This window comes from Physeter macrocephalus, chromosome 17, assembly GCF_002837175.3.
Source record: "Physeter macrocephalus isolate SW-GA chromosome 17, ASM283717v5, whole genome shotgun sequence".
Taxonomy (NCBI): Eukaryota; Metazoa; Chordata; class Mammalia; order Artiodactyla; family Physeteridae; genus Physeter; species Physeter macrocephalus.
The window spans coordinates 3,489,193-3,499,394 of NC_041230.1; the positions used below are offsets into that span (position 1 = coordinate 3,489,193).

General features: G+C 63.1%; 2 protein-coding genes across 9 annotated transcripts in view; both read left to right on the forward strand.

Moving 5' to 3' along the window:
- The window catches only part of EPN1 (epsin 1), a 13,478-nt gene extending 7,846 nt beyond the window's left edge, over window positions 1-5,632 (forward strand). For 5 of the 8 annotated variants that reach the window (XM_024117619.3, XM_055078985.1, XM_028477853.2 and 2 more), the window contains 9 exons: window positions 905-1,029; window positions 1,406-1,480; window positions 1,988-2,071; window positions 2,686-2,989; window positions 3,325-3,435; window positions 3,536-3,622; window positions 4,240-4,296; window positions 4,674-4,931; window positions 5,015-5,632. In XM_024117619.3, the coding sequence (XP_023973387.1) occupies window positions 905-1,029; window positions 1,406-1,480; window positions 1,988-2,071; window positions 2,686-2,989; window positions 3,325-3,435; window positions 3,536-3,622; window positions 4,240-4,296; window positions 4,674-4,931; window positions 5,015-5,223 (1,310 nt within the window). In that variant the 3' untranslated portion in view covers window positions 5,224-5,632. The remainder of the gene's footprint in view (window positions 1-904; window positions 1,030-1,405; window positions 1,481-1,987; window positions 2,072-2,685; window positions 2,990-3,324; window positions 3,436-3,535; window positions 3,623-4,239; window positions 4,297-4,673; window positions 4,932-5,014) is intronic. The other 3 variants (XM_028477855.2, XM_028477854.2, XM_028477856.2) reach the window with 3 other exon arrangements.
- Window positions 5,633-5,836: 204 nt separating this feature from the next.
- LOC112062638 (protein lin-28 homolog A-like) overlaps window positions 5,837-10,202 on the forward strand; it is a 22,441-nt gene continuing 18,075 nt past the window's right edge. The window contains exons 1-4 of the mRNA XM_024117612.2: window positions 5,837-5,904; window positions 6,012-6,067; window positions 6,924-7,048; window positions 7,505-7,615. Coding sequence (XP_023973380.1) covers window positions 5,837-5,904; window positions 6,012-6,067; window positions 6,924-7,048; window positions 7,505-7,615 — 360 coding nt within the window. The remainder of the gene's footprint in view (window positions 5,905-6,011; window positions 6,068-6,923; window positions 7,049-7,504; window positions 7,616-10,202) is intronic.

The window sequence follows — 10,202 nt, forward strand, 5'->3', positions numbered from 1 at the left end:
CTTTTTATGCGGGGAGCGGGGGGGGGGGCGGGTGGTGTTGAAGGTAGAAACACATTCCCCAAGTGGTGTCACGAGTGCAGGTGGGAGCCGTCTGCGCCTCTGAAGCGGGAAGGGTAGAGATGGGAGTAATGTCGAGAGGTGGGCCCGGCAGCTTTCGGATGGGGCGTGGGGGCTGGGAAGGCGGGACTGTGTAGGAGGTCCGAGCAATTTCCAGGTGATGGAGGTGCTGTTGTGATAGGTGGTCAGGATGGAGAGGCGACGTGCGATGGTGAGCGCTCCCTGGCCGGCAGGAGCGAGCCTGGCCCGTTGAGGGAAGGCTGGGCGCTCCCTCCTGTCTGGGCCCATGTCTTCTCTCCGTCCTTTCCTCATTCGCCCCTTGGCCCGGGATGGGGCCAGGGCCAGGTGTGCAGGCCGCTCCTCCCCCAGCATCCAGCCGCCGGCCCCAGCCCTGGAGACCGAGGCTCCAGGCTCCCCACTGGGGGCTGTTGGGAGCTCTCCCGCTTGGGGACCAGGGACGAAGGCCCTCCGTCCCCCTGGGGCCTGAGGTGGGGCCCCGAGACAGGCCACAAGGCACGTCTGACCCGGTGCAGGAACTTAGCTCACGGGTGCAGAGGTTCCCCGGGGCCCTCCCTCTTTATCAGCAGACTTTTGTCCTGGGCCACCAGGGTTGTCCTTCTTTGACCCTGTCCTTCCTGCAGGTGGGGCTGCTGCACCCCTTGTGGGTTTGCATGCCCACCACGCCCCCTCCCTGACCATGGAGCCTGGGGTCTGGGTGCCACTGGGGATCTTGGGGGAGGGAGGCCAGGCCCGAGGGGAGTGGGGTTTCAGACTCTGCCAGCCTGGCTGCCTGGGCTGTGGGGTCCCCTCTTCTGCCTGGGTCTCAGCGTCTGTGTCCCCTCCTCAGCCTCCTCCGCAGCCGTGGGCTCTGGGCCCCCGCCCGAGGCCGAGCAGGCCTGGCCGCAGAGCAGCGGGGAGGAGGAGCTGCAGCTCCAGCTGGCCCTGGCCATGAGCAAGGAGGAGGCCGACCAGGTACGGCCGGGCCGCGGGCGCGCGGGGCACGGCGGGGCCGACTTCCGTTCTGCCATCCATCTCCACCCTCGCCCTCAGCCCCTGCCCGCCCTTCCTCTCCTGGTCTCTCTCCTCGGCTCGCCCTCTGCCCTCTGCCCCACCTTTCCCCGCTCCCTTTCCTCTCTGGGTGCTTGGCCTTCTGGGCCTGCCCAGCCCGGCTCCCACCCACACCCCAAGCTTGTCTCTTTGCTGTTCTTCACCAGTTCGGGGACTCTGTGTGTCTCTTGCTGTGTCCGAGCCTGGCTCTCTGTCTCCATCCTTGTGTGTGCACGTCTCTCTCTCCCCACCTCTGGGCCCCACCTGTCTCCCGCCGCCCCTCACACTCTCTCTCCCCCAGCCCCCGTCCTGCGGCCCCGAGGATGACGTCCAGCTCCAGCTGGCCCTTAGTTTGAGCCGTGAGGAGCACGATAAGGTCAGAGCAGCGTCCCCACCCTGAGGCTCCCCTGAGACCCTCCCAGGGCCCCACCCCCACACATTTCTGCTGCAGCGTTTTCAGTGGGGGACCTCGTGTCTAATGGGTCCCCGGAAGGATACCCGGCACGTGAAGCAGATGCCTTGTGGCTGCTCTGGGTGGTGAGGGTGCCCTTCTTTCTCTCCGTCACAGCCCAGGGCTCCACCACTTTCACCCCGTGCAGAAAACACCCGGAGTCAGGCGCCCCGTGCTTCCCCAGCCCGTTAGAGCGGCCCGGCCCGGCCCTTGCACGGCACCCTCCCGTCATCGTCCCCCCGATCCCGGCCTGAGACCCCGTGTCCCACCCCATCCCACACATCGTCCGCATCCCATTTTAATTTTCAGTCGCCATTGTCTGGGTGGGAGGGTTCGGGGCTGTCCATTTGGGGGTGGGGTGGGGGGAAGTGCAGTGTCAGCCCCGTCGCTCAGTCTGACCCCTCCCCCGCCTGCTGCGTCCGGCGGGAACAGGAGGAGCGGATCCGCCGTGGGGACGACCTGCGGCTGCAGATGGCCATAGAGGAGAGCAAGAGGGAGACCGTGGGCCAGGAGGAGGTGAGTGTGGGTGCCGCGCCTGGGTGGGTGGGCGGGCGGACTGGTGGGCTAGCGTGTCCAGGCCGGCCTCGGCCAGAGGCCTCTGCAGTGTCGGACGCAGCCCAGGAGGGTCTCGGCCCTGCTGCGCCTGCTCCCCGGCCCCTGGGAAGGGGTGTGCAGGGTCTGCGGGGGCACCTCCCATCCAGAGCGAGCTGGGCTGCCCCCGGGACACACGTGGGGAGCTGCGGGTGCGGGGCCGAGGGCGGCGGCTGCGGCCCTTGTCCTCCCTCCGTCGGGGACTGGTCAGCGGCCCGGCTGGGTGGGAAGCGGGTGTGCGGTGTTGCAGGGCCAGCCGACTGCTGTGCGGAGAGTGGACGGAGGGGCTAGGGTGGGAGGAGGGCGGGGCGGGTGGGGAGGTGGACGGGGAGGAGCGTGTCAGAGGGACAGGCAGCTGGGCGTGTGCTCCGGCTCCGTCCTCTGGGCGCTCGGAGGGGCCCTGGCGGTGGGCCTGCCTCACGGTGACGCCCGGCACCCCCCGCCCCTCCGGCTGCGTGGCTGTCCTGTCTCCCTCGGCGTCCTCTCCTGGGCTGGGGTCCGCCCCACTCCCCCTTCTTTCTCCTCTCTCTTCCCTGCAGTCGTCCCTCATGGATCTTGCTGACGTCTTCACGGCCCCGGCTGCTCCGCAGGCCGCGGATCCCTGGGGGGGCCCAGTGCCCGTGGCTCCTGCCCTCCCCACGGCGGCCCCCACCTCGGACCCTTGGGGGGGACCCCCCGCACCACCTGCTGCTGATCCCTGGGGTGGGCCGGCTCCTACACCCGCCTCCGGGGACCCCTGGAGGCCTGCTGCCCCCGCGGGGCCCCCGGTCGACCCTTGGGGTGGGACCGCGGCCCCTGCGGCTGGAGAAGGACCTACCCCCGACCCGTGGGGGAGCTCAGATGGTGAGTGCCCACCGCCTCCCTGGCCCTGCGTGTGGCGTGCGCTCCTGGGGTGCCCTGGGAGTGGGTGCCCGGCGGCTGTGGGGGCTGCAGGACGCGAGGGCGGGGGCTGGGTGAGGCACACACGAGGCCCCTCACCCCACCCTGGCCGGGGACCTCTCGGGGCCTTTCTGGAGGCCTCAAGGCTGAGGAGGGCTTTGCCAGAAGGGGGCGCAGGGCTGGAGGGTGGGGATGCAGTGGGAGGGGCCAGCTGGGGAGGGGCCTGAAGCCTCGGGGCTGCCTGGCTTTGGGGGGCGGGGTGGGCTACCAGCCCCTCACCTGCCTTCTTCCTCACGCAGGCGGGGCCCCGGTCGGCGGACCCCCAGCCTCCGATCCCTGGGCCCCGGCCCCGGCCTTCTCAGACCCCTGGGGGGGGTCCCGTACCAAGCCCAGCGCCAATGGCACCGCAGGTACTGGGGGGTGGCCCGGGGGGTCCGGGCCTTGAGTGTGGGAGGAGTTGCGTCGCCTGGGCCCCTGGGGAAGCTGAGGGCACACACCCTGACCCCACAGCGGTCGGGGGGTTTGACGCGGAGCCCGACGAGTTCTCCGACTTCGAGCGACTGCGCACGGCGCTGCCGGCCTCCGGGAGCAGCACGGGTGAGTGTCCCCCCCAAGCCCAGGAGGCCTGTCCTGCAGGCTGGGCTGCCGCTTGAGGGCCGAGACGCAGCAGGATGGCTGCAGCCCCCAGGTGGGCCCGGGCCCCGGGGCTCTTGTAACAGCGTGACTGAGGTGGAGCTGGTCGTCCAACCGTCGTGAAGAGGAACTTCTTTGTTTTCAAAAAGCTTCAGACTTACAGAAGAGGTGCGGGAATCGAACAGAGAATTCCTTCTTCAGTTTCCCCAAATGCTGCCCTGTCACCCTGAAGTGTTTCTGGGAGTGCAGTGCAGACTCGGGGGGCTTCCGGGCGCTGTGGCGCCTGGACTGGCCTGACGGCTGCCCCTCCCTCTGGGGGCCGCGCCCCTTTCCTCACCTGCCCCCTGGCGTCCTGGGGCCCGGGGCAGGGGCGTTTGTGCGCCCCTCTTCCTGGAGCTCCGAGCGCCTGCCTTCCGGCCAGAGTCCGGCTGGCCCTTGTGTCTGCAGGTTGTCCCTGGGCTTGTCCTCGAGGCGAGACCCTGAGTCTTTGTGGTGCTGGGGGCTCTCTTCATGGTGCCTGCCTCCCCGCCCTGGGTAACATTCCTTCTGGTCCCTTGGTTTTTCGGCATCTTCGAGTGCAGCAGGCTTTGTGGAGGGAGCGGGCCTGGCACCAGTGCCTCCCCCACCCCAGGCTGACGGTAGGTCACCGTCCAGTCTGCACGTCTCACTCTTCCAGGCTTCTCTTCAGCTACATGCGTGCATGTCTTTCAATATCACACGGGGTCCTTAAATCTTAAAGAAACAAAAAATCAGGCCTCACGCTAACGGCACATCACCCAGTCTCCTGGGACGGTGGGCGCCTGCCCCTGTCCCCCCCGTGCGTCCCCTCCGGGCAGTCATGACCCGTCGTGTGGGCTTCCCGAAAGCGGTACTGTTGTGCTGTCACCCGCTGGGGTCGGTCCCTGACCTGGAGGCTGTCAGAGGGTGGTCCTCCCGGCCCTGCCTCTTGGCCTCACACCCGCGTGGCTTGGCTCTGGGGCTGCCTCCCCTCTGAGCCCCCTCTGCGCCCCTCCAGGGGAGCTGGAGCTGCTCGCTGGAGAGGTGCCCGCTCGCAGTCCCGGTGCCTTCGACATGAGCGGGGTTGGGGGCTCTCTGGCCGAGGCTGTGGGGAGCCCCCCGCCTGCAGCCGCCCCGGCGCCCACGCCACCCACGCGGAAGACCCCTGAGTCGTTCCTGGGGCCCAATGCCGCCCTGGTGGACCTGGACTCACTGGTGAGCCGGCCAGGCCCCACGCCGCCAGGAGCCAAGGCCTCCAACCCCTTCCTACCGAGCGGTGAGTGTGGCCCGGGAGCAGGGGTGCTGGCCCGCCCGGCAGACCCCTGACTCGACTCAGCTCCCTGTCCTCTCTCCCTGCAGGAGGCCCGGCCACCGGCCCCTCCATCACCAACCCCTTCCAGCCCGCACCCCCCGCGACACTCACCCTGAACCAGCTCCGGCTCAGCCCCGTGCCCCCGGTTGCTGGAGCGCCGCCGACGTACATCTCTCCCCTTGGCGGGGGCCCTGGCCTGCCCCCCATGATGCCCCAGGGACCCCCGGCCCCCAACACTAATCCCTTCCTCCTATAATCCAGGGCGGGAGGGGGCTTCCCCCATTCCTGCTCCCTGGGCGACCAGTGTTGTGAGTGCATGTGAAGCGGGGGAACCCCTGCCCCCACCCCAGCGTCCTTCCCCCTCCTGGGGCCCACTCACACTACACCGTCTCCCCACATCCCCAACCCTACCTCCCCGGAGAGAAACTGGACCTGGGGATGGGGAGGGGTGCGGCCGGAGGGGGACCCCTGCCCACGGCATTAGAAGGGGGAGGGACAGCGGGGGGGTCCCCCCACCCATCTCCCTCCTTCCCAATTCCTGACTCGCCCCTCAATCAGTGTTTGAGCCTCGTCCCCTCATGCACCCCTCGGTGAATCCTTGGTGATGATTTTGGCAACTTCGGGAATAAATGGCAATTCTTATGGGCACGGTGCCCCCAAGTTCCCATTCATGGTTCCTGTGACCCCTTCACCTGGGGCACCCAGGGCTCCGAACCCATTGGCCTCCTGGGGGCAGTTGGGAGCCGGCACCTCGTGGAAGCCTTGATTTCCCTGACCCTCTGGGTGCCGTTGGGTTCTGTGCTGGGGGTAGGAGGGGGCACTGAGTCCTGGTGGAGCTGTGGCCCACTCAGGGCCAGACAGTCACCCTTATGAGGGTCAGGAGTCCCTCTGGAGAGCTGACGGGGCCCCGGGCTGTGCCAGCGGACAGCACGTTGAGGTTGGGGTCCAGGGCTCATGAGTTGTCGGTGAGGACGGGGAATTCTTACTGAGGTGGCACACAATTAACACACCTCAGATAGGCCCCAGCCATCCTCCTGTGCCCAGCGTGGCACTGCTGGAGGCCCGCATCGGCTGCTGCTGGCCGGACTCGGAGACCACAGGTGCCTCCTGCCTGCCGTTTGTTCTCTAGGCTGGGCACCAGGGGGTCTGCAGGCCAGCCGGCAAGGTGAAGCCACTGTCTCCCCCAGGAACAGCGAGCGTCGCCTGGTCCAGGCCCTGTACCTCTGCAGCCCCGGCTGGGTGATGGGGGCTCCACGTGGACTCCCTCCACGCTCGTGGGGTCAGGTCCCCGCCCCGGTTTGCTCCCGAAGTGATTCCTTTTAACAGGTGGCACGGGGGGGACTCCATCCCATGGGCCGGGCACCCCGAGTCAACTGGCCTTTGTTCTTTCCCAGGAGGTGCCCTGGCATGGGGCGAGCGAGGGCACAGGTACATGCAGACCACCAGGGGCCAGAGGGCGCGCCCAGGCCGGCCTGCACTGACCTGCCTCCAGTGGCGCCCACTTCCCATGGTGTGTGTGGGGGTGACTGGGGAGCCTCAGACACGGCTGTGGCACGGTGGCCCCGATGGGTCCTAGAACAGGAGCGAGTGTACAGGTCAGAGGCGGGGGTTAGAATCACTGGCCCTGCACTGGTCAGGCCAGGCTCCCTCCTGCGCACCCGCGGTGGTTGGAGCTTTGTGGCGTCCGGATAGATGGAAGAGGGGGCCACCACCCTTCCCCAAGGAGGACGGGGCCCAGGGAGCTCGGTCCAGTCGGTTGGTTCAGGACTCAAGGTGGTGTGAGTGTCTCTTGGGCTTACGGGGTGTGGGGAGTGGGCTCCTGGCCACCTGGACTGTGAGAGTGGGGAGGTGGCCCGGGCGGGTGGTGGGGCAGTTGCCAAGGGCAGGGGTACCATCCTTGGCGGCCATCCTGATCCCTGCTCCTGACTCTCGGGCTCCTGAGCCCTCCTGTTCCAGCCCCCGGGGTCCCCGAGGACCCTCCTCCTCCAGACACGAGCCAGACCCTCTGTTTCACTGGAATTGATGCCGCCGAGCCTGCCCGCCACCTCTTAAAAAATGCAGAGCAAGGCGATGACGGGAATGTGGGACTTCAGTTTACGCTAGTAGAAGGGTTAAAGGTTAGAGACTACAATCTTTGGCGGTTTCCTTATTTGTCAAAACGGAAGAGGAGAAACCACCACAACCCCGGCAGCCACGTGCCCACGAGGCAGCATCACCTCCCGGGCGTCCTCTTCATTCCTTACAGCGTGAAGTACACAGGAGATCCAGAACCTTGGGTCTCCTCGTGTATCACGCTTTCCAGAGTGTTCCGGCCACCATCTCAGTGGGAGCTGCCGCCTGAGGGCGCCTGACCCGTAGGCCCGAGCGCTTGGTCTGTAGTGACCCGTCCTTTCCTGGTGGTTCACGCCCGCTCCCCGGGCCGTTGTGCGTGTGCCTCCGACCGGGCATCTGTGTCCAGGGGGTCGAAGGGACAAGCCCCCGCCCCGGGCTGTTCTGGTTTAGGGTCGGGGAGCGGCTTGTGGGCCTGTGGCCAGCAGGTGGCGCCGGAGACCGAGGGCGGCGGGCGCGGGGGCGACGCCGGGCGGATGGGCGCCAGCGCTGGACACGCGTCCTCTCCCAGGCCCCCTGGTCCCCTGGCCTGCCTGCACGTACGGCCTCAGCACGTCCCCACACTCACCTGCACCCTCCCTCTCACCTGCCCCTGCAGATGCCCCCTTCTCACGCGTGAGCACGTCCGTACTGACTGCCCTGCGCTGCACAAGCTCACAGGGTTTCAGTCTCACCCCGTCTAAATTTTTCTCACACGGAAACTCCAATTCAGGCCCAGACTCAGCCTCAGCCAGACTCTGCCTTTGCCCCACGTTTCCTTTAAAGCAGAAATGGTTTTCTTCAGAACGGTCTGCTCTCTGCAGAACGCCCGTCCATCTCCTGCCACACTGGGACCAACGCGCTCATTCCTGCTTTCAGTCGGTGTAACCAGCCCTTGACTGTGCGGAAGTGAAACCCACACACGTCAGCTGATGCCCCAACTCAGGGGTCAGCGCCCTGTGGTCGGAGGGTGGGAAGGGACGCTCACTGTGTAAATAAAGTTTTACGGGCGTGCAGCCACACCCGTCGTCTAGGGCAGCTTCTACATACAAAGGCAGCGGTACACAGGCGTCATAGAGACTCTCCGGCCTAAAGTATTTACTACCTGACTGAGAAAAAGCTTGCTCCCAGCAACTCCTTGTACTTTGCAGGAATTCTAGTGCCCGCCCCCCGTACCAGCTGAAAGCCCACAGGGTCCCCAACCCCTGGGACAACCATAGGTTTCCCAAGAGCTTTTCAGCAAGTTCTTTTTGCTGTCTTACGTTTCCTATTGAGTGTGTCTTCCTGCTCTTGTTCTACTTCTAGGGCGAATTCTTTGTTTCATTCACATCAGTTTACTTCTGTTCGAACACTTATAATTTCCAAGAGTACTATTTAACGTTTGCTCCTTAAAATACGATTTTAGGGGGCTTCCCTGGTGGCGCAGTGGTTGAGAGCCCGCCTGCCGATGCAGGGGACACGGGTTCGCGCCCCGGTCCGGGAAGATCCCACGTGCCGCGGAGCGGCTGGGCCCGTGAGCCGTGGCCGCTGAGCCTGCGCGTCCGGAGCCTGTGCTCCGCAACGGGAGAGGCCACAGCAGTGAGAGGCCCGCGTACCGCAAAAAAAAAAAAAAAAAACAACACACAAAACGATTTTAACGGACGTTTTCAAGCACATGAAACTAGATAACAGGGTCATCACTCGCCCATCCACAGCTGGGGATCTCCTGTCTGCCCTCAACCATCGTTTACATCCAGGAGATCTAGTTTCAACTACACACCCACTCGCAGCCCCTTCCCCCGGAGAATTTTAAAATGTAATTGTACCCTGGCTAGGAACAGTTTGGTGTTAGTGCATATATGGGGGGGAGGGGACCCTGTAGCAGTTAACCCGACACATTCAAAGGGGAATAAACAATGGGGGAGAGGTTCACGATAGGACTATGGCAGAATTGCTTCTGTGTTGCCTTTCGGAATGTTCCAACTGATGACTTCAAATCACCTCACTTCAATCACGCAGGCAAACCTGATTAAGCCTCATTAACTTCAATCATTATAAAGGCAAGTAACGATTATTTGAGAATGTGAATTAAACAGAAGACAAACACTAAAAATGGTACCATGATGGATGTAGTTTAATCTCCATTCACATCCCCTTTCCCTGGATGGCACACCTGCAGCGACAGACTCACCAGTCTCTAAAGAACTGCCCCCCTCCTCCCCGCCCATAGCAGCAAACTACAGACGGGTGGAAAATATTTGTGAATCTTAACACTGAAAAGAATTCAATATCCGAAATATATAAAATACTCTGAAAAACTAACGAAACCAACCTCAGGGTTGGCACTTCCCTGGTGGTGCAGTGGTTAAGAATCCACCTGCCAACGTAGGGCACACGGGTTTGAGCCCTGGTCTGGGAAGATCGCACACACCGTGGAGCAACTAAGACTGTGCCACAACGACTGAAGCCCAGGTGCCTAGAGCCCGTGCTCCACAACAAGAGAAGCCACTGCAATGACAAGCCTGCGCACCGCAACGAAGAGTAGCCCCCACTCGCCGCAACTAGAGAAAGCCCACGCACAGTAGCAAAGACCCACTGCAGCCAAAAATAAAATATAAATTTAAAAAACCAACCCCATACAAAAACGTGCAAGGACTTGAATAGACGTTTCTCCAAAGATAAACAAACTGCCAGTAAATACTTGAAAAGATGCTCAACATCATTAGCCATTGGGGAAATGCAAATCAAAACACAGACAATGTTCATTGCACCACTATTTACAATAGCCAGGACATGGAAGCAATCCAGGTGTCCATCGACAGATGAATGGATAAAGAAGATGTGGCACACATATACAATGGAATATTACTCAGCCATAAAAAGAAACGAAATTGAGTTATTTGTAGTGAGGTGGATGGACCTAGGGTCTGTCCTAGATGAAGTAAGTCAGAGAAAAACAAAATACCATACGCTAACACATATATATGGAATCTAAAAAAAAAAAAAGGTTCTGAAGAACCTAGGGGCAGGACAGGAATAAAGACACAGACGTAGAGAAGGGACTTGAGGACGTCGGGAGGGGGAAGGGTAAGCTGTGACGAAGTGAGAGAGTGGCAGGGACATATATACACTACCAAATGTAAATTAGATAGCTAGTGGGAAGCTGCC